This window comes from Coffea arabica, chromosome 8e (genome assembly GCF_036785885.1).
Source record: "Coffea arabica cultivar ET-39 chromosome 8e, Coffea Arabica ET-39 HiFi, whole genome shotgun sequence".
NCBI classification, from domain to species: domain Eukaryota; kingdom Viridiplantae; phylum Streptophyta; class Magnoliopsida; order Gentianales; family Rubiaceae; genus Coffea; species Coffea arabica.
In genome coordinates this window covers 51,005,213-51,027,966 of record NC_092324.1, presented here as the reverse complement: position 1 = coordinate 51,027,966, position 22,754 = coordinate 51,005,213, and the positions used below count along the sequence as shown (strand labels likewise).

Genomic DNA, 22,754 nt, shown 5'->3' with positions numbered 1-22,754 from the left:
TAGTTTTTGTAGCGTGACGCATGTAATATAAAAAAATTGTTAGAAAAATAAATCAGAAGTTGAAAAGCGTAATTATGATACAATAAATAAAATTTCGAAACCCGAAATCACTCTTCATTTCATTAGACAAGGGCATGTCTGAAGGATTTAGGAGTAATTGACTTTGACAACTATTATCGGTGAAAATAGAGAGAAACATGAGCTCCAACTGCTTCAGCTTGGTATTCGTTGGCAATGTTGTTGGTTGTGCTGTATTTGTTAGAACTAGTAGTATGTCAAAACTGCAGCCGAAGTGCAACAAAGTCGTTGTAGTATAGTGGTGAGTATTCCCGCCTGTCACGCGGGTGACCCGGGTTCGATCCCCGGCAACGGCGTTTTCCAATCCTTTTTTTTTTCGCATGGGAAACGAACCGAGGAAAAGAACAAGGCAAGTTTACTACAGGGAACCTTTTTTTTAGCATATCCCAGTTGATTGCTGATTCCTTCTTGGTTTGAATCTAGGATTCGGATTTCACAGAAATAGATAATAGAAACCCATAACCTTTATACGATATCATCGCCTCTTAGGTTTATGCCTCCCTAAGATAAGACGATTTTCTTACGTTTTTGTTTGTCTTGGACCATAATCGTAACCTGATCAAGAATGGGAGATTGGTCGAAACTTCAACACGACTTGCTGGAACTCATAGCCCAGCAGCACCTCACCAAACTTGAAGATTACGTTGCTTTTGGTGCAGTTTGCACTTCATGGCGAGCTGCCGCGGCCAAAAGGAAGAATTTCAAGGGGCTGAAACTGTGGCAGCAAATTCCCTGTCTCATGCTTGCAGAATCGGAAGACGAGAACGACAACCACCGCGAGTTCTACAGTTTGATCGAGAAAGAAATCGTGGCCAAGATCAGCTTACCAAAACTCAAGGGTAAAAAGTGTTACGAATCGCTAGGATGGTTGTTAGCTGTAGGACAAGAAGGGGATATGACCCTTCTGAATCCCTTTTCAGACGTCGAAATTCCTTTGCCTCCTGGTACCACCTTCCCAGATGATGACTGGCTGAATACTGACCCTGAAATATTCGTGGAAATTTTTGTGTTGTCCACGAGGCCTAGTGAAACCTCAGACTTCGTGGTAATGCTGGTATGTGGATCCGTTGGATACTTGGCATTCTGGCGGCAAGGTGACCAAAATTGGACCAAGATTGAGACCCATAACGCTGCATATTCTGCTGTCAACTATCACAATGGCCAGTTCTATGCAATTGATTGTACTGGCAATCTTGTGGCTTGTGATGTATCGGGGCCTAATCCCACCAAGGCTCGGATGATAACTCAATTGGTTCGTTACTCGGAAGAGTCCTACAGAGACCAGCATTTAAGAGATTACCACTCAAACCTTATAGTGGACTTCAAGCACTTGTACCTAGTTCTTGAGTCTTCATCTTCAGACAAGGAATCCCTGCTGGTAGTAACACGAGATAATTACTCGCATTATGCTGATGATGACGACCAGCCAAACTATGGTACAACTGAATTTAAGTTGTACGAGGTAGATTTATCAGGAGGGACGTGGAAGGAGATACATAGTTTGGGAAATAAAGCCGTTTTTGTTGGTCACAGCGCTTCTACTTCCCTGCAGGTCTCATCCAACAAGTTTTCACTCCCTGGAATCCAACCCAATCATATCTATTTTACTGATGATTGCTGGGACGCATATAAGAGTATTCAAGAAGTCACCGGTGGCAAGGATATGGGTGTCTACAACTTGGAAACTGGAACCATTCAGCCCTTCTACCAGGGCCCTCGTAGGCTTAGCAATATTTCCCCATCCATTTGGATCACCCCAAAATTTTAATTTCTTTTCTTTTCCCTTATCGCATTGATTTACGAGAGTCTGGACTATTTTTATTGTTGTTCATGAACTTGTGCATTCCTTTTCAATGAGGACGTGATTGCTAGCTTGTTTTGTCTCTGATGAATTGTATGTTGGTAGGTTTTAATTACTGATCAATTAGCTGTTGATGTTGCCAACAATACGCCGATATACATTTCACCATTAGGTGCTGTTAAATCAACTAGTATTATTCTTTTATATTCTCGAAATCATCTTCTCAAAACGTTTGTTCCCTTCACTAGATTTTGGCACTTAATAATAACAGTGTGTATGCATGGTTTAGACTTCTAGTTGGGAAACGCTGCGCATTAGAGGTACAAGGTACACTTTTGCAGCATATTCCTATGTAGTGAAGGTCACAGAACATCTTCTGATGATTAAAACAAGAAATTAGAGACAACTAGAAGCATGCAGATTCAAAATCACTGTCTGCAAAACTGCAGAAATATGTTGGTGTACTGGATCCAAAAAGATAAAGATGCCACAAATTGTCATTACTACATTGATCTTAAAAGAATCACCAAGCCGACGTGCCCGGCTATACTCTGCAAAATGTAGAATAGGCACACAGTCCTGGATGAGTAATAAAGAAAGAAGTATTGATGAGCAAGTCACTTTCCCTTATTGTATAGTTACAGAGTTCTGGAAGTACGAGTGCCACTTGCCTCTGTGATTAAAGAGTGAATCTTAATAAACAACTCCAGGATACTCTCCCTAAGACCTAAGATAATCATAAATTACAAAAATGAAGAGCTAGCTCTCAACAATTGAATGATGACTATTCCGTTGCTAATATCTAACATTATAAACAGTGTGGTCTTTACTCTATGAATCGATCCCTAAAGTGAGAAAAACAAATCAAGAATACAAGAGGAAGGTTGACCAGTTCCAATCCAGTAACCCACTTTTTTGACTGTTGCTCTGTCGAGGCACGAAAACAAAATCTGGGATTGTCTGCATCTTCATTTTAACATCATCAAGCATATGTTGATTTTGTTTTCAAGAATCCAATAATCCCAGTGCATCTAGCAGCTTCAAACTTATTTCCAGCTGCACAACATTTGTGTCTCACTGCTTCCAATTTTTTATTGCATACAATCAAGCCTATACTCGAGCAATTGGAGAAAAGGGTGGATTGACTATAAAAGATGGCAAGACTTCGGCCATCTTTTTGTTGCCCTTACATTTGTCTTCTTCTGTGACTGCATCAATGAGATTTTTGACTTCCTCCTCAATATTGTTGTTTAGTTGCTTTTATGTGAGTTAAGGTATGATTAAGTATAGGTGATTAAGAAAGAAAAGTGATTAGTGAAGCAATTAAGTGTGATTACATGTTTTGGACTAGATTAAGTTTATAACCTATGGAATAAATTGAAAGAGTTCCAAATGTTTAAGGGCAAGAGTGGATCAAATGCAAAGTTGAAGGTGTAAGGGCTTGAGAGCAAATTGGGAGCTTTTATATGATTGGTGATAGTAGAAAATATCTTCCATAAGCTTTGACTATATTATACCATAGGATTTGTAAGATAATCATAAAACAAAACAAAACAAACCAAAGGAAAAGAAAGAGAGAGAGAGCCGAGAGGGAGAGAAAGAAAAAGAGAGAGAAAAGCTTTTGTTTCTTGCATTTGTGTTCATCAACCTTGAGTTTGGAATCTTGGAAGAACAACTTGGGGCTTGAGTTTTGGAAGATCAACCTAAGAAACTTGCAACTAGAAGGTAAGTCATCTCTCTTGGAAGTTAAAGTTTGGTGTTTAAGTCTTGAATCCATGAAAAGTGATGCTTTTGTTGTTTTTATGATCTTATATGATATAGATGGTGATTATATAGAGTTTAATGGTTCATCTTGGTGATATCTTGCTGCTGAAATTTCGGTCAAACCAAGAGAAATTAGGGCTTCTTGTTATAGGTTTTCTTAGTTGATTGGGTTGGTGATTAAACTTGATAATGGGACTTTTGGTGTGATTATCTCATTTGAATGGTGAATTCTTAATAAAATCAGGTTTGGTTATGAAACCCTAATATAAATGGAAGTTAGTTTAGATTGGTTAGGGTTTAGTTGGTTAGGGTTTTTGAATTGAGTGAAAAACTAGTGAAATTGGATTCTAGATTGTGGTTGGTGTTTGGTAATTTTTGTGGTAATTTGGGGAAGAAATTTCGGACCATTGGTAGGTCTTTTAGAATCTGGTATAGGTAGTATTGTTTGGTATGAGTTTGGCTAGAAAGTTTGTATTAGAACCATAGAAACGGACTGTGCGGTTGCGACGTTCGAAACCGGCAAAACTGGAAACAGGGCAGTCCACAAATCCGAACTTGGGTTCTATTTTTCTTTATGCTGTATATGGATTCAGAGGTTTCTCAAAACATGAAAGTTGTAGCTTCTTAAGTCCTTAATGTGCCTGCAAAATTTCAGATCAAACGGATCAGTGTAACCAGAGTTATAGCCAAAATACTTGCACCTGTTTTGAACACTGGATTGTGTTATGCTTTTGGTTTTAGCCTCTGGTCATGCTCGGTTCACCTGGATAACGTGCGAACTGGGTGTTGACCCCTACATAAGAAATGTAGATCTTGGTTTTAGCTTCGAAACAGTATAAAGTACGTCCAAATCCGAGTTCCGTAGCTCCAGTTATAACCAAAACAAGATCGGTTGTCAGAACTGCCTTTGAATTTGGACAGTTCTGACAGGAACTTTGGACCCGTTTTTCACCCTGCTCTGTATTGATTCAGGTTTTGGCCAAAACATAAAAGTTTTAGCATTATGACATAGTTTTCTAACGCCTTTGGAATTTCTTAATTTGAATTTGTGAGCTGTGAGTTATGGTCCGGCAAACAGACCCTGTCCGTCACCCTAAAGTGCAAACTTCTGGTACTGTTTTCCATAATTCCATTCAGATCTAAATTAAGGTGTCTTCATGAAAATTGTAACCCTTCCTCTTAACTTTGTAACGGTACCTCATGCACTTTGATCCGATACTCGTAGCTTCATTTGTGTTCAAAACAATTTTTGACACCGAAACGGTTATGCTGCCATTTCCGTTTCCGTTTGCCGATTCCGCACATGCATGTGCCAATTTTGCCGTTTTGCTTGTTTTAGGCATGTTAGTAGCCGTTTGTGATATAATGTGATGCAATCTTTTATTTCAGACGGTGGTGAGTTAGACGGAGCCGGTGGGGCCTACTAGCTATCATTCGCGACGCGATTTTCGTACTTTTGCTATCTTTATTTTTTGAGTAAGTATTCGGACCGTTTTGTATATAACTTGCTTATGTGTTTTGAGGTGAATAAAAGGGTACCTAGGCGAGAGTGTAATTCATCGCACTCGACCTAAACCCTAATTTACATGCATATTTATACATGACATGTCTAAATGAATTATTTTGGGTTTGAACCCCTTGAGCTTGTAGCTCGGGGTGTCGTTTGTAAGTTGGGGTTGATCTTCCGACCTAGATGGACTATTCGAACCAGTCGGGGCTTGGTCGAAACCAGTCTAACCTAGTTTGAGGTCACCAAGTTTGTGAATCCGGTTCACCGAGAATGTGAACCAAGTTTGTGAACCGAGTTTGTGAACCAAGCTCAATTTCATTCGCTCGAGCAATTTTGTGAGGTGACTGGCCAGTGAGGGTGATAAGGTATTAGGTGGGTGTACAAGTGCAGTTCTACGGACCTTAAGTATGGTCGACGGAGGGTCGGCAGGAGGTCACACATGGCAAATGACGTGACTTTGGAGCCAACCTGTATCCTTCATTTGTATTGTTACTTTTGCATTTGACTTGACATTTTTTTGAAATAGCTGTTTATTTTAATGTGAAATTTACGCTTTTACCCCCGTTTACTTACTAAGCATTTAGCTTACCCCTTTTCCTTTATTTTCCTTAACAGGGGACGACTCGGGGGAACCCTTTTGTACTATCACTAGTGTAGTTAGGTTTGGTTTGTAATGGTTGGACAACTAAGATATTTCTTTTATTTTGGTGATCTGTATAAAGAACCCGTATTCAAGTCTACTTTTGCTCTTGGTTCTGTAGTAGTCTCGATAACTCCTTTTGAGGATGTAAATACCCTTTTGGGATTGAATATATTGTGAATAGTACTCTTTTGGTTTCTATAGTTTTATTAGTTTTGTGTTTTGAATCCTGACGCGAGTTAGGCAGGCATCCCGCCGATACCCTCGGGTTCGCTCTTGAGAGAAGTGGGGGCGTCACACTAATGGGTTGTGCGAGGATGCAAAATCCTAAAAGGTGAGGAGAATGTAGTATTCCACATCGGTAAAGGAAGAGAAATGGAATGTGTATAAAAACTTGGGTAATTAGATTATTGAATAATTTGAATTAACCATTTTGGGCTAATGAATTTCGGTCCAAAAATTATTTGGACCAGCCCTTGTACCTGGGTCATTACATGACCTGTGACAGTGATCAGCGCTAAAATCATGTAAAATACTTAATTACCCAAAAAAAAATTGTAAAGATGATTCTCCACACCAAAAATGTTTAGTCGCTTAAAAATTCTGGAATGCAATCGGCCAATCGTCTGGGTGGTGTAGTTGGTTATCACGCTAGTCTCACACACTAGAGGTCCCCAGTTCGAACCCGGGCTCAGACATCGTTTTCCTTATTTCTTTGGTAAAATTTTCCCACAAATCGAATATCATCTCTGTTGGAATGTTGAATCTTTTTTCACTTCAAAAGTCAAATACTTGCATCTCTCTTCTAGACACTGTTAATTGTGATAATCACACCTCGAATGCAGGCTCTGTATTTTATTTTTATCTTTTTTTTGGTGTCAAAACATTGGATGGGATATTAAATTTAGAGGCCCAAATTGGCTGAAATTTACTCTTCACCTGCACATAAACCTCACTCGTTGAAGTGTAAAACCCTACATCCCCTACAAATTTTGGTGCTGGAAGTTGGAGCTATCCAGAAAAATGAAACACGGAATCTTGGAAGTTCTTCCACTCTCCGCTGAAAAGGGCTCAATTTTATTGAGGTTATTATTGCTTTTCTTTACTAACTTTCCCAATACAATCATTTTTATTTATGGGCCGTTTTGTTTCTGTTGTTTTGCTGCTTAGAAAGTGGAAACTGATACTGAAGAAACCATTAAGTTGAGCTTTTACTTGCGATTAAAGTTTCATAGCCAATGTCTAAAAATAAGGTCAAGTTCAGCTTATATAGGTGTTTTGCCTTTTTAGTTTGTTTTGTTGAAGAGAATGAAGCTCAATTCTAATGATTGGTTCAATACAATTTGTGGGTGTTTATAAAGTCGCAATCTTGATTGGGTTTTGAATGTAAATTGCAGGAGCGATATAGCATTTATGTGTCGGCTGTTTTCAAATGGACAAAGTAGGAGTGAATCTGGATAGTACAAGTGAAGGAAGAGGTGACTTTGTAATGGGTAATTTTTGTTTCTTTCCCTGAAGGCATTACCCATTTTTTTTCGTTTTCTACTCTTTCCCGTAGTTTACTATATTATGAGAGCTATATCTGAAGAAAAGAATGTAACTTAAGTCCTCAAAATGGAGGGTTCACTATATTATGAGAGCTATGTCTGAAGAAAAGACTGCAACTTAAGTCCTCAAAATGGAGGGTACTACTAAATACGCAAGTCTGAAGTACAATCTAATTATGCCGTTCCTTAAGCAATAATAAGTCCATCACTTGGGGCATACCCACAAACCAAATAAAGGGATTGAGGTTCCGACTAAGTGATATTGTGTACTCTGAGGGTATTAAGCGTTGGGTCAGGAAGTTTTTCTACTTTATACATAATGCAGCAACTATATATTCAGTTGATGTGAACTTTATTAAATTGGCCTCAGTTAGAAACCAAATTATGGTGAGCTTCGGAAAGTGGAAGATTGTTAACGTATAACTTTATCCTCTAATATGCATTCTGGATTGGAGGTTCTGAGAGTAATACTTTTCTCCTCGTTACTGCTGTAGTTTGCTAATTCAGCCTCTCGGGTCTATATGCCAGTTGCTTTACTATCACTTTGAAGAGATCATGGCTGGGGCAGGTCAGCCACCACGGCGTGACAAACCTTCAATTAAGTACCGCTGTAGTTCATTGGATGGAGCATCCTTTGAGCTTGTTGATTTTGGTGGTAAAGATTACGTCTCTGCTTCATCTAATAAAAATAAGAAGAGCAGAACTCCTGATTCAACATCATCACAGATTTTGAGCACCAGGGAGCTCATTTCAGCACTTGGCTCTATATGGAATTGTGCAAATGGCATTCTTTCTAGTTTAGTTTCTAAATCAACTTTCAGATATGATGATGATTGCCTTCAGAAATGCACCATTCTTTGCTATCCCTCTGGGGAAAGGGCATGTAATGCATGCATGGTAGCTGACAATCAAAATGACATGGTTAATCCGATAAGTGTTCGGGATTCTCCACCAGTGTTCTATGCAAATCTGAGGTATCTGAAAGTGGTGGACAAGATTTCATTTGTTCAACCTTCTTCTGGAACTTATTTGCTTCTAAGAAGACTTCTTCACAGTAGTTATAGAATGCCTCAGGAATCTTGGAAAGAAAAAGGCTTTCCAAATTCAAATCTAGGATGTGATCTGGAAAAAATGTATGGTTGGATGACTGAAATAGCTCTTTCTAATCCAAAATGTCAGTTGAACTTCAACCCTATGGAGAAACAAGACACTGATGACTACTATGGTGGGCACAATAGGAGTGATCCCACAACTTGCAGTGTGTCTGTAATTGAACCTATTGTTGCCACTAATTTGATCACGGAAAATGGCAACTCTGAAACTGATGAAATCCGACTCAGAGGTTCTTTATCTGTTCAAAATAATGATCCTGCTAAAAGTACAAGGGCTTCTGCTACACTGTGGACTGAGGATGGGACAGTCCGAGATGTAAATGCCTGCACGTCTGAGCTTCCAAGTTCAAATGCTCCTGCAAATTCTCTAGGATGCCTTCTACTTTCTGGCGTTTGTAATACCGAAGAAAGTGAAATCTCAGTTCAAACTGACCAGCAAGAGACTGAAAAGCATCAGCAGCAGGAGCTTGTCATTGGGGACAACTCAGAAATGCAGATTTGCTTGCCAATGAAGGAAAAGTCGCATACTGCAGTTGCAAAACAAGGGCATGCTTTTGCAGGAGCTATGGCTGGTGTATTCGTCAGCTTGTGTCTCCACCCAGTGGACACGATCAAGACTGTTGTTCAGTCAGGTCGTGCTGATCAGAAATCTCTTCATGATATAAGTCGATCAATTATCTCTCAAAGAGGTTTGTAGCTTTCTTAAGAATTTATAGTAACAACTTAGTAGAACAGACTATTCTCGTTTTCAAGTTGAAATTAGTACCTTTAACTAACCTAAAAAATACTTTGAAATATCTTCAGGTGTAACAGGGCTTTATCGTGGAATTTCAACTAATATTGCGTCTTCAGCACCAATTTCTGCGGTCTACACTTTCACCTATGAATGGGTAAAGGGGAATTTGCTTCCCTTTTTTCCCAAGGTAAGAAGCAGATTCCTTTCTCTGGTTTATTTCTTTCAGTAGTTGCTCTCTCTGGGTTGCACTACAAAAAATTGGTTGTAGAGATGGATTGGGTTTGGGTAAAAGTGCAATCACTTTGATGGAGTTTGAATGTCAACAATTCTCTTTATGTAGGAGTATCAATCTTTGGCCCACTGCATAGCAGGAGGATGTGCCAGTGTTGCTACTTCATTTATTTTCACTCCAAGCGAGCGTATAAAGCAGCAGATGCAAGTTGGTTCACGCTATCAGAACTGCTGGTATACTTGTTAAGATCCTGTATAAGCTTGTCCTGTCATTAGTTGAACCTTGAATCTGACAGTCTATGCTCATTTTCCTGCTTATTCATTATCTCCGGGCAACATGATGGCATGAATTTGAAAGCATGAAATCCTGCCTTCTACCATTTTGTAATTCCCCTGTTAAAGTGCGGAGTAGAGATGCTAAAATTTTCTGCTCACTTTGGTGCATTGTCTTGGATCAAGTTCTTAACACAGCTACTCTTCATTCTCAGGTCATAACTGTGTGTTTATGCTGTTTAGGTTACATTCCTGAATATGCTTTTGCTTGTCTGTTCTGTCCTTCAACAGGAATGCATTGGTCGGCATCATTGAAAAAGGTGGTTTGCCTTCATTGTATGCTGGCTGGGCAGCTGTACTCTGCAGGAACATTCCGCACTCTATCATCAAGGTAAAATTAGGGGATAAAATTCCTGGAACAGTTTTTGTTAGTAGTTCTCTTCCCCCTTATTTGACCTCATTTCTTTTAAGATATTGTTTTGTAATTTCTCCTCATAGAAGCTAGGTTTAAGAATTTTAGTTACTTAAGTCGCTTTTTCATGATTTTTGCAGTTCTACACATACGAGAGTCTGAAGCAATTATTTTCCCAAGTTCAGTTGAATGGTCAAACCAACACGCTTGTGACGGTCTGTTTTCTGGCCTGCTAAGAGTTTCGATAATTAGGGTTTCTTTTTCTCATCATAAATTTCTTGACAATTTGCTGTGAAGTTTTAAAAAGTTGCCACTTGCTACTGTTACTCTCTCCCCTGAGAAATAGCATTATTGTTGTCAAGAGAAGCCCATTTTGCGCCTTTCATGTTAAGATTGACACCTTTTTCCTTTTCATTTCTTTTCCTATTGTTGCAGTTAGTCTCTGGAGGTTTGGCTGGATCTACTGCTGCATTATTTACGACTCCTTTTGATGTTGTCAAGACAAGATTACAAACACAGGTTAGCACTTTGTTGTCATCATTGGTTAAGCTGATGATGCGTTAGCTGTTGCTTTTGAAAACCATTTCTTGGCAATGTCACTGCAAAGGTTCAAAGTATCTGATGTGTGTTTTGCAGACTCCTGGATCCAGGAACCAGTGTCCTGGTGTCTTCGATACACTTAGAGAAATTGCTAAGAAGGAAGGATTAAAGGGTCTCTACGGGTAAGGGTTGAAGAAATGGATTGAGGCGTTCTTCATGCGCCAAACTTTTTTCTCCCTTTCCGGGAGCCCGTAGTTTGTTCTCTAATTGACTCCCTGGTTTTGCTTGGATTGGTAGTAATGTATCATGTATCATATTTCAGGGGATTGACGCCAAGATTGTTCATGTATATGACCCAAGGAGCACTCTTCTTTGCATCGTACGAGTCTTTTAAGATGGTATTTTCTCTGGATAGCTCCCAAGTGAATGTTCAAGCCTGTCGACATGAACAAGTCAAGGAGGATGATCCACCATCTTTTCTTCACCAGGATCAAGACAGCATCATATGCCTGCTGGTCAACTAAATTTTTGGAGTTTGCTCAATCGAACAGGGAGCTTCTACCATGTTGAGGCACTAACTTAGGTGAATGTGGAACATGAACAACTGACCATCGACCATTTATTTCATTAATTAAACTCGATTAGGATGATATTCTCCTGTCTTTGAGTTGAGAAAAAGAGCAACACAGAGGCAGTACTTTGTGGCATTTGTGCCAAACTAAAGTTTCTTGTAGTAATTATTTTGCCTATTGGCAACTAACTGCTGTCAGGTGTAATGACATTTTTGGTTTGAAGATTATTTGGCATTTTTAAAAAAAAATAAAAATTTAAACATTATAGTAGTTTTTGTAGCGTGACGCATGTAATATAAAAAAATTGTTAGAAAAATAAATCAGAAGTTGAAAAGCGTAATTATGATACAATAAATAAAATTTCGAAACCCGAAATCACTCTTCATTTCATTAGACAAGGGCATGTCTGAAGGATTTAGGAGTAATTGACTTTGACAACTATTATCGGTGAAAATAGAGAGAAACATGAGCTCCAACTGCTTCAGCTTGGTATTCGTTGGCAATGTTGTTGGTTGTGCTGTATTTGTTAGAACTAGTAGTATGTCAAAACTGCAGCCGAAGTGCAACAAAGTCGTTGTAGTATAGTGGTGAGTATTCCCGCCTGTCACGCGGGTGACCCGGGTTCGATCCCCGGCAACGGCGTTTTCCAATCCTTTTTTTTTTCGCATGGGAAACGAACCGAGGAAAAGAACAAGGCAAGTTTACTACAGGGAACCTTTTTTTTAGCATATCCCAGTTGATTGCTGATTCCTTCTTGGTTTGAATCTAGGATTCGGATTTCACAGAAATAGATAATAGAAACCCATAACCTTTATACGATATCATCGCCTCTTAGGTTTATGCCTCCCTAAGATAAGACGATTTTCTTACGTTTTTGTTTGTCTTGGACCATAATCGTAACCTGATCAAGAATGGGAGATTGGTCGAAACTTCAACACGACTTGCTGGAACTCATAGCCCAGCAGCACCTCACCAAACTTGAAGATTACGTTGCTTTTGGTGCAGTTTGCACTTCATGGCGAGCTGCCGCGGCCAAAAGGAAGAATTTCAAGGGGCTGAAACTGTGGCAGCAAATTCCCTGTCTCATGCTTGCAGAATCGGAAGACGAGAACGACAACCACCGCGAGTTCTACAGTTTGATCGAGAAAGAAATCGTGGCCAAGATCAGCTTACCAAAACTCAAGGGTAAAAAGTGTTACGAATCGCTAGGATGGTTGTTAGCTGTAGGACAAGAAGGGGATATGACCCTTCTGAATCCCTTTTCAGACGTCGAAATTCCTTTGCCTCCTGGTACCACCTTCCCAGATGATGACTGGCTGAATACTGACCCTGAAATATTCGTGGAAATTTTTGTGTTGTCCACGAGGCCTAGTGAAACCTCAGACTTCGTGGTAATGCTGGTATGTGGATCCGTTGGATACTTGGCATTCTGGCGGCAAGGTGACCAAAATTGGACCAAGATTGAGACCCATAACGCTGCATATTCTGCTGTCAACTATCACAATGGCCAGTTCTATGCAATTGATTGTACTGGCAATCTTGTGGCTTGTGATGTATCGGGGCCTAATCCCACCAAGGCTCGGATGATAACTCAATTGGTTCGTTACTCGGAAGAGTCCTACAGAGACCAGCATTTAAGAGATTACCACTCAAACCTTATAGTGGACTTCAAGCACTTGTACCTAGTTCTTGAGTCTTCATCTTCAGACAAGGAATCCCTGCTGGTAGTAACACGAGATAATTACTCGCATTATGCTGATGATGACGACCAGCCAAACTATGGTACAACTGAATTTAAGTTGTACGAGGTAGATTTATCAGGAGGGACGTGGAAGGAGATACATAGTTTGGGAAATAAAGCCGTTTTTGTTGGTCACAGCGCTTCTACTTCCCTGCAGGTCTCATCCAACAAGTTTTCACTCCCTGGAATCCAACCCAATCATATCTATTTTACTGATGATTGCTGGGACGCATATAAGAGTATTCAAGAAGTCACCGGTGGCAAGGATATGGGTGTCTACAACTTGGAAACTGGAACCATTCAGCCCTTCTACCAGGGCCCTCGTAGGCTTAGCAATATTTCCCCATCCATTTGGATCACCCCAAAATTTTAATTTCTTTTCTTTTCCCTTATCGCATTGATTTACGAGAGTCTGGACTATTTTTATTGTTGTTCATGAACTTGTGCATTCCTTTTCAATGAGGACGTGATTGCTAGCTTGTTTTGTCTCTGATGAATTGTATGTTGGTAGGTTTTAATTACTGATCAATTAGCTGTTGATGTTGCCAACAATACGCCGATATACATTTCACCATTAGGTGCTGTTAAATCAACTAGTATTATTCTTTTATATTCTCGAAATCATCTTCTCAAAACGTTTGTTCCCTTCACTAGATTTTGGCACTTAATAATAACAGTGTGTATGCATGGTTTAGACTTCTAGTTGGGAAACGCTGCGCATTAGAGGTACAAGGTACACTTTTGCAGCATATTCCTATGTAGTGAAGGTCACAGAACATCTTCTGATGATTAAAACAAGAAATTAGAGACAACTAGAAGCATGCAGATTCAAAATCACTGTCTGCAAAACTGCAGAAATATGTTGGTGTACTGGATCCAAAAAGATAAAGATGCCACAAATTGTCATTACTACATTGATCTTAAAAGAATCACCAAGCCGACGTGCCCGGCTATACTCTGCAAAATGTAGAATAGGCACACAGTCCTGGATGAGTAATAAAGAAAGAAGTATTGATGAGCAAGTCACTTTCCCTTATTGTATAGTTACAGAGTTCTGGAAGTACGAGTGCCACTTGCCTCTGTGATTAAAGAGTGAATCTTAATAAACAACTCCAGGATACTCTCCCTAAGACCTAAGATAATCATAAATTACAAAAATGAAGAGCTAGCTCTCAACAATTGAATGATGACTATTCCGTTGCTAATATCTAACATTATAAACAGTGTGGTCTTTACTCTATGAATCGATCCCTAAAGTGAGAAAAACAAATCAAGAATACAAGAGGAAGGTTGACCAGTTCCAATCCAGTAACCCACTTTTTTGACTGTTGCTCTGTCGAGGCACGAAAACAAAATCTGGGATTGTCTGCATCTTCATTTTAACATCATCAAGCATATGTTGATTTTGTTTTCAAGAATCCAATAATCCCAGTGCATCTAGCAGCTTCAAACTTATTTCCAGCTGCACAACATTTGTGTCTCACTGCTTCCAATTTTTTATTGCATACAATCAAGCCTATACTCGAGCAATTGGAGAAAAGGGTGGATTGACTATAAAAGATGGCAAGACTTCGGCCATCTTTTTGTTGCCCTTACATTTGTCTTCTTCTGTGACTGCATCAATGAGATTTTTGACTTCCTCCTCAATGAACACTCTCAAAGAATTGCTTTGCAATAATTGCTTGTTTTCTTCTTGTCTTGAACTAACAGAGGATTCCATGATATGCAACACAGCAACGCATATCGAAAATGCTTGTAATGTGGATAGCTGCGCATGGAAATCAACTGCATACTGTCCATCTTGCATCACTGCCATCGTCAGTGCTGGAGTAGTATCTTTCTTTCCCTGTAAAGTTAGGATAGAGTAACTCAATAACTGAGGGCAAACCTCAAACAAATTATACGCATTTGGTATTGTACCGTAACATAAGAACAAGCATCCAAAATTCTAGTGTGTCTAGTTAACAACCATTATGAGCATCCTTTAAGTGTTCTTCCAACAAAGTCAATGTGAAGTTCAGAAATAAAAGAAATCAATTTGATTTACAAAATAATTAGCCTACGAAGAGTCACAAATAAAAATAGTTGAAGCCATTAACTTTGGCTTACATACAAAGATTACCTGGAAAAAAAGCTTCAGTGGCTGCCGATTATCCATAAGGAGATGACTGTCAGCCATCCGGATACGAAGATTGCTAAATATGTGCAGGGGGCATGCCATGTCCCAACCACCACAATCACAACCTCCACCTAATCTCCATCTATCCATCAAAGGTGAAGGGCCATGACTTTCAGAAGTTGGCAGACTATGATTACCGGAAGGGATTACGACATCCATCTTTACTGGACTCACAGAATCAGGAACAAGTTCCTTCTCATGTTCACCACCGGAGTGATCAAGAAAGTTCAACAGTGGTAGATCCATTTTCTTGTCACTGCTTTTAAATTTCAAACTCTCTCTCTTTTCATAAGGAACTTGCACAACAATAGCTCCTATTTGAAGGTGTGGATGCAATTCTGCAGCTGGCAGAGGGTAAGTCATTGATGACTCAACATGACCAGAATCACAACCATGCTTTGCCTGTCCTTTGATCTTAGTTTTGACAGAGCCTGCATCCAAATTATGACTACCTACAAAGGAATTTTCATCTGATGCCTTGGGTGCTTCAGCAACTTCAATGAAGCAACAATTGTCTTGCGAGGAAACACTCTTTCTTGGGTGTAGCATATCGTACAACACAAATTCTGTCATCATAGAGTTATCAAAAGCTCCAGCTTCCTTTAACTCAGCAGATAAATAACAGGACACCTGCATCTGTCCTACCATGGAAGATACTCTGTGGCTTTCTTTGGAACCACGTCCACTAGCATTACTTTTCCTTCTTTCATTAACTGAATGAAAAGTATAAATCCAATTTAAGGCATTACCCACTTTCCATGTCCTGGCAACAAAAAAGTCTTCAGGAAACTTTGTTGAGAACTCAAAAATTGGACACTCGTGTTTCTTATTCACCTTGAGAATGCCCTGAAGGTGAGCTACTGTGCTCTGGACAACTTGATTATTATTGTCCTTCATTGACCAAGACTGAAATTCCATGCGCTGTCCAGTGTTTGAAAAATCATGAAGCAGAGACTTGCGAGATGTCTTGCTTCGGCTGATACTAACAAGCCCAGTTGGGTTTCTACTAATTGTTTCACCTGAAGCACTAAGAGGACTCCTTTGCGACTTGGATTTCACAAATGGATCAAACACCTTTCTGACAGGACCAAACCTGGTCATTGGACTACTGGTTCTGGAGGAATCACTCTCTGATCGAGCAGGAGAATGTGGAAGTGCTAATTTGGCTGATAAAGATTTGTGTAAAGAAAAACCTGGATCTCTTTCATGTAGGCTGTTACCATCACTGACAGGAACAACTACTGGTTTAGATTTGAATTTAGGGCCGTGCACGGACTGCCTCTCTGCATTTTCAGCACATTGATCATCCCTACCATCTAATTCAAAAGAAAGTTCTGAAGAGCCATCTGGTGGGATACCTTTGATTGATACAGGATTGAGGCAGATATCTAAGAAATCATCAGACTGCAAATCTGCACCAGACTTGCAAATTGCTGCTGTACTGAAGTCTGAGTTCTGTGACATCACTGAGGATCTTTTCTGCTCCACTTGTGAGCTTTCCTCGTCTGAACCACACAAAGAATCAAGTATTCCAAATGAAAGTGCAGTTGCACTGCTCTGTGAGAATTCGATTTTTTTCCTGCCTTCTGTAGCAGCAGTTTTCCTCATCAACCTTACTTCTTTGGAGCTTTGATAGACGGAGCCCCTCTTTCGCACTTCATCATATCCCAGAGGAGTTGTCCTGGATGAAGTGTTCTTACAGGAAACACTACGATAGCGATGGAAGCTAATCTCACTGAAGTCTTCATTCACGGTCAATAAATCATTTCCATGTCTTGGATAACCTTTTGATTTCCTCTTTTCAACTTTTGAATGACACCGAGGAGATGGAAGAACAGTTGTTGGACTTCCATCCACTATGCAATATTTGTCAAATTCCAACTCCATGTCCCAATCTCATTGGCACATGTAAAACCTGACACAAATCAGAACTACAACAGATCAGTAACAACAGAAGCAGTATGATGACTTACAATTGATCAAAGATAATCACTAGAAAACTCAAGAAGTAAAAGTGAGATACTGACACTTATCCAACCAGTACTATTTCATAGAATTAAAATCTTGTTTAGGCGAAACCACAAATTGAAATGAACGGACATATAACGCAAAGAAATTCAATTTCCTATTTCTAACATACATATAACGCTATCATGTGCAAACAGAAAGGGCAATTTGGGCAGAATTCATATGCATGCCCACATTAATATCAGCCTATATCCAATCCGTTAATAGATTTAGCAACTTAGAGGACTCAGACATGAAGCACACGGCCAGATCTTAGCAAATAATACTAGACTAACAAAATAGAATGCTTATGTATTTTCAGGAGGAAAAGCTAAAGCTGACAACTGATTGAAAGAAGATACTACCCATGTTTCAATTGCAAATGGAGATGACAATAGAGAAGCTAATATACTTTAAGCCAAGAATACTAACAAATTTCCTACACATGAAGCAGCACTGCAAAGAACTTATACCCCAAATGCCAGGACCCTACTAATCAAGCAAAGCTAGTGGAGAAAAATTTTCCAAGAGATAAAGGAAAAAGAAAAAAATTTGATCTCGTACAAGTAATCCTGCAACAATAAGCAATCTATAATCCCCAATGTGGGTCAGAAAGATACTAATAAACAAACAGGAGTGATTAAAAATCCAATCTTTTTGTACACACTTGCATTGCAAGCCAATAAAGGAACAATGGCTAATTGCAATGGCCATACCCCACTAGATCTCAGAGAAGTGAAGCCAAAGAAAAAGGAAAAAAAAAAAACGAAATACCCAACAACTCTCAAGTAGAAGTAATCATTTCTTCTATCTCTTTAGCTGAACGTCTAATCCAAAAGTAGGAATAGCCCATTTATCATTTCTAATTTTTCGACCCAAACAAAAATAAAAATCTTTCAGGGAACATTAAAAATGTGACAAGAGATAGTACTAAAATTTCACAACCAGTCAAGAAAAACTAAATACAAACAAGACCCAAAAATACCAAAAAAGAGATAAAAACACACGCAGACAGGCACACAGAGACAACATATCCTCGTGCAGAAGTGTAATAACTAATAAGCGCAGAAAGAGAGTTTTTACCAGAGAGAAAAAGGGAAAGGCGGAGAGAAAAAGAAGAAGCGTTTCAAGGGACAGAACACTCACTCACACTCTCTCTCACATGAGGAAGAACAGAGGAGAAGAGAGACAGAGAGCTGCAAAAGCTTCAGACAGTGTCCACTAGAAAAAAGTTTTCTTCTTGCTTTGACTATCATTTTCACTCACTCATTCATACATTGCTGTGTCCAATGTGTGTGTTTTTTGCGCCTTGCTCTGTTTCTTTAACGTTACTTTTTAGGACGTTTAGGCGCCTTCAACATGGCAATCTAGCTCTCTGTTAAAAGACAATACCGCAATCTCTTTTTAAAGACAATACTGCCCCTTGATTAGACCAAAATAGCAGGCTAATATAGGGGTAAATCGGGGAATTCGAGAGGAACCAATTAAGAAATGATTATTTGGGAAATCACTGCAGATATGATTATCTTATTTTATTGGGAAATGCAGGCTTAGTTTCTCCCGGCTTTTCCCGCTCATTAATGCTATATTAATTAGTACTAGTCCATATTAAGACAAGATTTTGGCAATTAATGGTTATCTTTGAAAATTTTAGATTATAAAAATTTACCTTGAATTTAGGAGATCACAGATCCCTCCTTTAGTGCAATTACCTTATGATCCACGATACTTATTGAAGATATGGACAAGATTTTCATTTTTTTTTTTTTTTTTGTTTTTTTGCTTTCTTGTCTCAAGATGCAAAAAAGAAGATGGTACAAAATCATTTAAAAGTAACTTGAGTGATGTGACTAGGAGTACATCCACCAACTAAGCTTTCGATACAGCCTTGCTCCTAAATTCTTGAAGTCTAAGCAATTAAAGCAGTGGTATTTCACTATCAATTGCAGAAGGGTCCAATACTCCGATATGTTTGGTAGATCACTCTTTAGAACTTGCAGTTCAATTTGGAAAAGGACATTGCCCTGAAAAAGATCTGTCATTGCTATGCAACACATAGTGGCAAAATTGCTACTTGTGGTAGAGCATTATTGGCATGTGCCTGTGTCGATTAATTAATGAAAACTGACGGAAAGTTTTTAGTTTGAATAAATCTTATATATACTGATAACAGTGCATGCACTATCACCGTTTGATTTATGATATGTGTATCAAAAATTTGACACAACCTTAAATGTAGAACCTTTATTACAGCTAAACACAGTTAGGGGGCAGAACCCTTGAGTAAATGTCACCCCAACTGTTACCATATAAGTTATTCTGGCAAATCAGCTTTTTTATTTTATTAATCCTGGTTACTACTAAAAGATTGAACTGTAGCTTGAGCAATGAGAAAATAGTCCCGGTTAAATCTATTCTATAGTAGTTCATTAGACAGGATGAAAATCTTAAACTAAAAATATTTTCTTGTGTATTTCCTATTTCCTAACTCTTGAAAGATGCATTTAATATAAATAATAAAAAGGGAATCCTTGATTGAATAACAGGACAAACCGTAGAAGGTAAGTCGAATATATCATGGGAGAAGAATTATTTACAAGCTGGAGATTGGATCTGCATCTTCTCTTCTTTGTTTTCATTTTTAACTTTTGTGAATGCTTTGTTGGTTATAGAAACCAAATTATATATATATATATATATATATATATATATATATATATTTTAAAAAAAGGCCTACTTTGGTCCCCATGATGCAGCTAAAGTACAAGGCTTGTAGTTGTGCCGGTAGGAATGGGACTGGGAGAAGAAAATTGTACAGTAAAAGGGAAGGGGGCATGTGATTGGTTTAGGCGGGAGGAAGCAAAACTGAAGCAGTCGGTCAAATTTCGCATCAAACTATTATTTATAAGTAAGTAGGTATAGATTTAAAAATAGTTTTCGATGTTAGTCTCATACTACAAGAATTTTCTGGTCTAATTTCTAACCTCACCAGTACTGCCTCATCTCTACAACACTCTTTAGAATTCCCCAACTTGATAGAGAGCGGAAATCGATTTGTGGATGAACTCCTATTCTGGGGGATTTTTGGGGAAAGAAAAAAAATCCTATACTATTAGTCTATTAAAATAGGAATGCCTCCGGCTGCTCCTGAGTTGCATATTCCCGCTATCCTGTTAAGTTGCGATAATATTTGCAAACTTGGCAGAGGTAGGAATCAAATCCTCAACCACTGAAAAAAGAGTCATAGAGTTCAAACCGCTCGATCCACTATACACTCTTATCAATTTGTGGATTGATTACAATGTTTACATGTACTTGTAATATATTCTTTTTAAAAAAAAAAAAAAAAAAAAAAAAAAAAAAAGCTTGCCAAGTTGGTTGGAAAAAAAAAAGGATTGAAATGCAAGAAAGGGGAATTTAAAACTTTTTAATCTTGACCGGAGTGTTATTTGTGAAATTGAAACCTATGATCTCAAGTTTAGGAAACTCTTAATAAATTGGCTTGAGAAGTTGTATAAACGGATTGAAATGCAAGACGGGCACATGCAGCTATTCAATCTTGATTAGAGTGTGTGATTTTATGGAATTGAAATCTATGATCTCAAGTTTGAGAAACTCTCCCCAGTGAAGACAGATATTCATGCACTGCCAATGCTCCCCCCCCCCCCCCCCCAAAGCCGCAAAGCAGGCCACGGCGAATTGGGACCACGGGCAGCAGCGATTGCAGGTATAATCGATTTTGTACATTTTACATATCGCGTAATTTTATTTTCACAACGTATAACTTTAGAACAAATTTTTGTGAGTCTCACACACATTGTTAGAAACAAGATACAAAAAATGATCTGAACCGTACTTCTTTTTGAACGAAATCCTGGCCGTGAACAGCTCGCCCCTCATCCGGCGAATTGGGGTTTTCCGTTCCAATAATACTGCACAGAGTTGACCAGCAACTGGTCATGTCCAAATGACAATTGAGGACTGGGGGGGCTATACGACACCGTTTTGAGCTTTCCGAAATAATTTACTACAATATGGGTAGGATGAATACCGTTAGCACTCTGTTATAAAAGTCGACCATGTTCAATCAATGATTGCCTTTCCCACACTTTGGTTCAGTGGTACAACGGGTAATCATTTCATGCATGCAGCAGGGAGGCACGAGTAGAAATGGGCGAAATTTGGACGGGACTTAATTGGAACCGTAAAATACGAAGTATATGCAGGACTAAAATGGGTTAGATCTATTTTAATACCGTCCAAATATCTAATAAATTTTTTTTTAACTCTTTTTTTTTGTCCAAATCAAATGTCTCAATATTACTTATTTTTAAATATCATTTAGTTAGTTTGTTTAAACTCTGTAAAACTTTCCACCATCAAAGTTATGCATTCTCCTGAAATGTTTGATGATTCAGTTTTGTATTTGCCCAAATTTCTACTTCATATGACTAAACGCTCGTCACGTTTCCTCCAACATACTAAGATCTTATACAGATTTGCACAATCCATGTCAGGATGAAATTAATCAGTTTTAATTCTTTACACTGTGGAAAAATCATGCAACAAAACCTATGCCAATTGATTTTTTTCTTTCTAAATTCATCTGTTTTGATCCACTAATTTTTCAAAAACTAACAGTACTATAAAACGTACTTTAAAAAGTAGTCTAATTTTTTTTTAATATTCAAAAAATATCCCAAAAAAATCTTAAAAACTCTACTACTCTTAAATATTCCAAAATATTTTCTAAAAATATCCCAAAAAATATACTCTAAAAACTCTGTTACAGTAAAATTTTTCAAAAACACCCCCCAAAAACAGCTAATCCAAACGGACCCAAAACTAAATTTCATGAGATTTGAAAGTAAATTTACTTTCTGAAGTTCAATTTGGACATAACAAACTTTGCTAGTCAAATGTCTCGAAAATATTGGTTGGTTTTTGTCTTTAAGAAAATCAATATTTTTAGACTCTGGGGGAAAGAAAGATCTATGAGAATCTCAAGTAAGTTCCGGTTAGATCCATATTTTAAATGGGTATTATTGGATATATTTTCAATTAGGCCTAGTCCCATATTTTACATACCTATACTGCCCAAATTAAATTTGAGTATGGGAGCGCATTAGGTCTCGGGACTTTGTGCCATGAGTTTAAAGCAGATGTTGGGAGGTACTTGAACAAAATAAACATATTGAAGTCGATTCTTGGAGCTTTAATGTGAGACAAAAGAATTGTTCAAGCAACAAGCAAGGTTAATATTCGTACCAAAAGTTATTGACACAAGAACTTGGCTAATCTACTGTTCGCCTAGAATTACGCATGGCCAGTGGTTGCCCAACGATTCAAAACATTCTTTGCGTTTTTGAGTTGGGGTCTAGCCCCGATTTTTCTGTTTCTCTCCATCAAGCTGTAAAACTCTCCGTCACTATTGGCTCCCTTAGCCGAATACTTGAGGCAGGGAATATGCTTTCATAGACGCAGCCCCTTGAAGTTAGTAGTAATTCTTATTTTTGGAGCAGCAGCGGCTCGCCATGAGGTGCTGCAAGCTGCACCAAAAGGCCACGTTATTTTATCTTCATTCTTGGTTAGGCATTGGGCGGTGAGTTCC

General features: G+C 38.6%; 4 protein-coding genes and 3 non-coding genes across 13 annotated transcripts; 6 read left to right on the top strand and 1 right to left on the bottom strand.

Annotated features, from left to right (window-relative positions):
* Positions 1 to 302: 302 nt before the first annotated feature.
* Positions 303 to 374, top strand: TRNAD-GUC (transfer RNA aspartic acid (anticodon GUC)). The gene has a single exon. It is a non-coding gene; the product is annotated as a tRNA-Asp (tRNA).
* Positions 375 to 643: 269 nt separating this feature from the next.
* On the top strand, positions 644 to 1,846 carry LOC140012842 (putative F-box protein At5g55150). Its single transcript, XM_072061178.1, has one exon. It carries the CDS (start codon positions 644 to 646, stop codon positions 1,844 to 1,846), a length of 1,203 nt encoding a protein of 400 aa, XP_071917279.1.
* A 4,571-nt stretch (positions 1,847 to 6,417) lies between these two features.
* On the top strand, positions 6,418 to 6,491 carry TRNAV-CAC (transfer RNA valine (anticodon CAC)). The gene has a single exon. It is a non-coding gene; the product is annotated as a tRNA-Val (tRNA).
* On the top strand, positions 6,432 to 11,443 carry LOC140004342 (uncharacterized). Of its 4 annotated transcripts, none has more exons than XM_072061999.1 (10): positions 6,432 to 6,878; positions 7,191 to 7,271; positions 7,869 to 9,141; positions 9,257 to 9,375; positions 9,529 to 9,653; positions 9,984 to 10,083; positions 10,245 to 10,319; positions 10,540 to 10,623; positions 10,741 to 10,826; positions 10,967 to 11,443. In XM_072061999.1, exons 3-10 carry the CDS (start codon positions 7,896 to 7,898, stop codon positions 11,166 to 11,168), a joined length of 2,037 nt encoding a protein of 678 aa, XP_071918100.1. In that variant the 5' UTR covers positions 6,432 to 6,878; positions 7,191 to 7,271; positions 7,869 to 7,895; the 3' UTR covers positions 11,169 to 11,443. The 4 variants fall into 4 exon arrangements, with proteins under 4 accessions (XP_071918100.1, XP_071918099.1, XP_071918097.1 ...); XM_072061998.1 differs by having other exon boundaries at positions 7,835 to 9,141; XM_072061996.1 differs by having other exon boundaries at positions 7,191 to 7,286.
* Positions 11,444 to 11,786: 343 nt separating this feature from the next.
* Positions 11,787 to 11,858, top strand: TRNAD-GUC (transfer RNA aspartic acid (anticodon GUC)). The gene has a single exon. It is a non-coding gene; the product is annotated as a tRNA-Asp (tRNA).
* Positions 11,859 to 12,127: 269 nt separating this feature from the next.
* LOC140012841 (putative F-box protein At5g55150) lies at positions 12,128 to 13,330 on the top strand. Its single transcript, XM_072061177.1, has one exon. The coding sequence runs from the start codon at positions 12,128 to 12,130 to the stop codon at positions 13,328 to 13,330; it is 1,203 nt and encodes a 400-aa protein (XP_071917278.1).
* A 505-nt stretch (positions 13,331 to 13,835) lies between these two features.
* Positions 13,836 to 18,428, bottom strand: LOC113703879 (uncharacterized). 4 transcript variants are annotated; one of them, XM_027225375.2, is made up of 3 exons: positions 18,290 to 18,428; positions 15,080 to 17,051; positions 13,836 to 14,803 (listed from the first exon to the last, which is right to left on the bottom strand). In XM_027225375.2, exons 2-3 carry the CDS (start codon positions 17,021 to 17,023, stop codon positions 14,474 to 14,476), a joined length of 2,274 nt encoding a protein of 757 aa, XP_027081176.1. In that variant the 5' UTR covers positions 17,024 to 17,051; positions 18,290 to 18,428; the 3' UTR covers positions 13,836 to 14,473. The 4 variants fall into 4 exon arrangements, with proteins under 4 accessions (XP_027081176.1, XP_027081174.1, XP_027081173.1 ...); XM_027225373.2 differs by having other exon boundaries at positions 18,227 to 18,427; XM_027225372.2 differs by lacking the exon at positions 18,290 to 18,428 and adding an exon at positions 17,509 to 18,160.
* Positions 18,429 to 22,754: the final 4,326 nt, after the last annotated feature.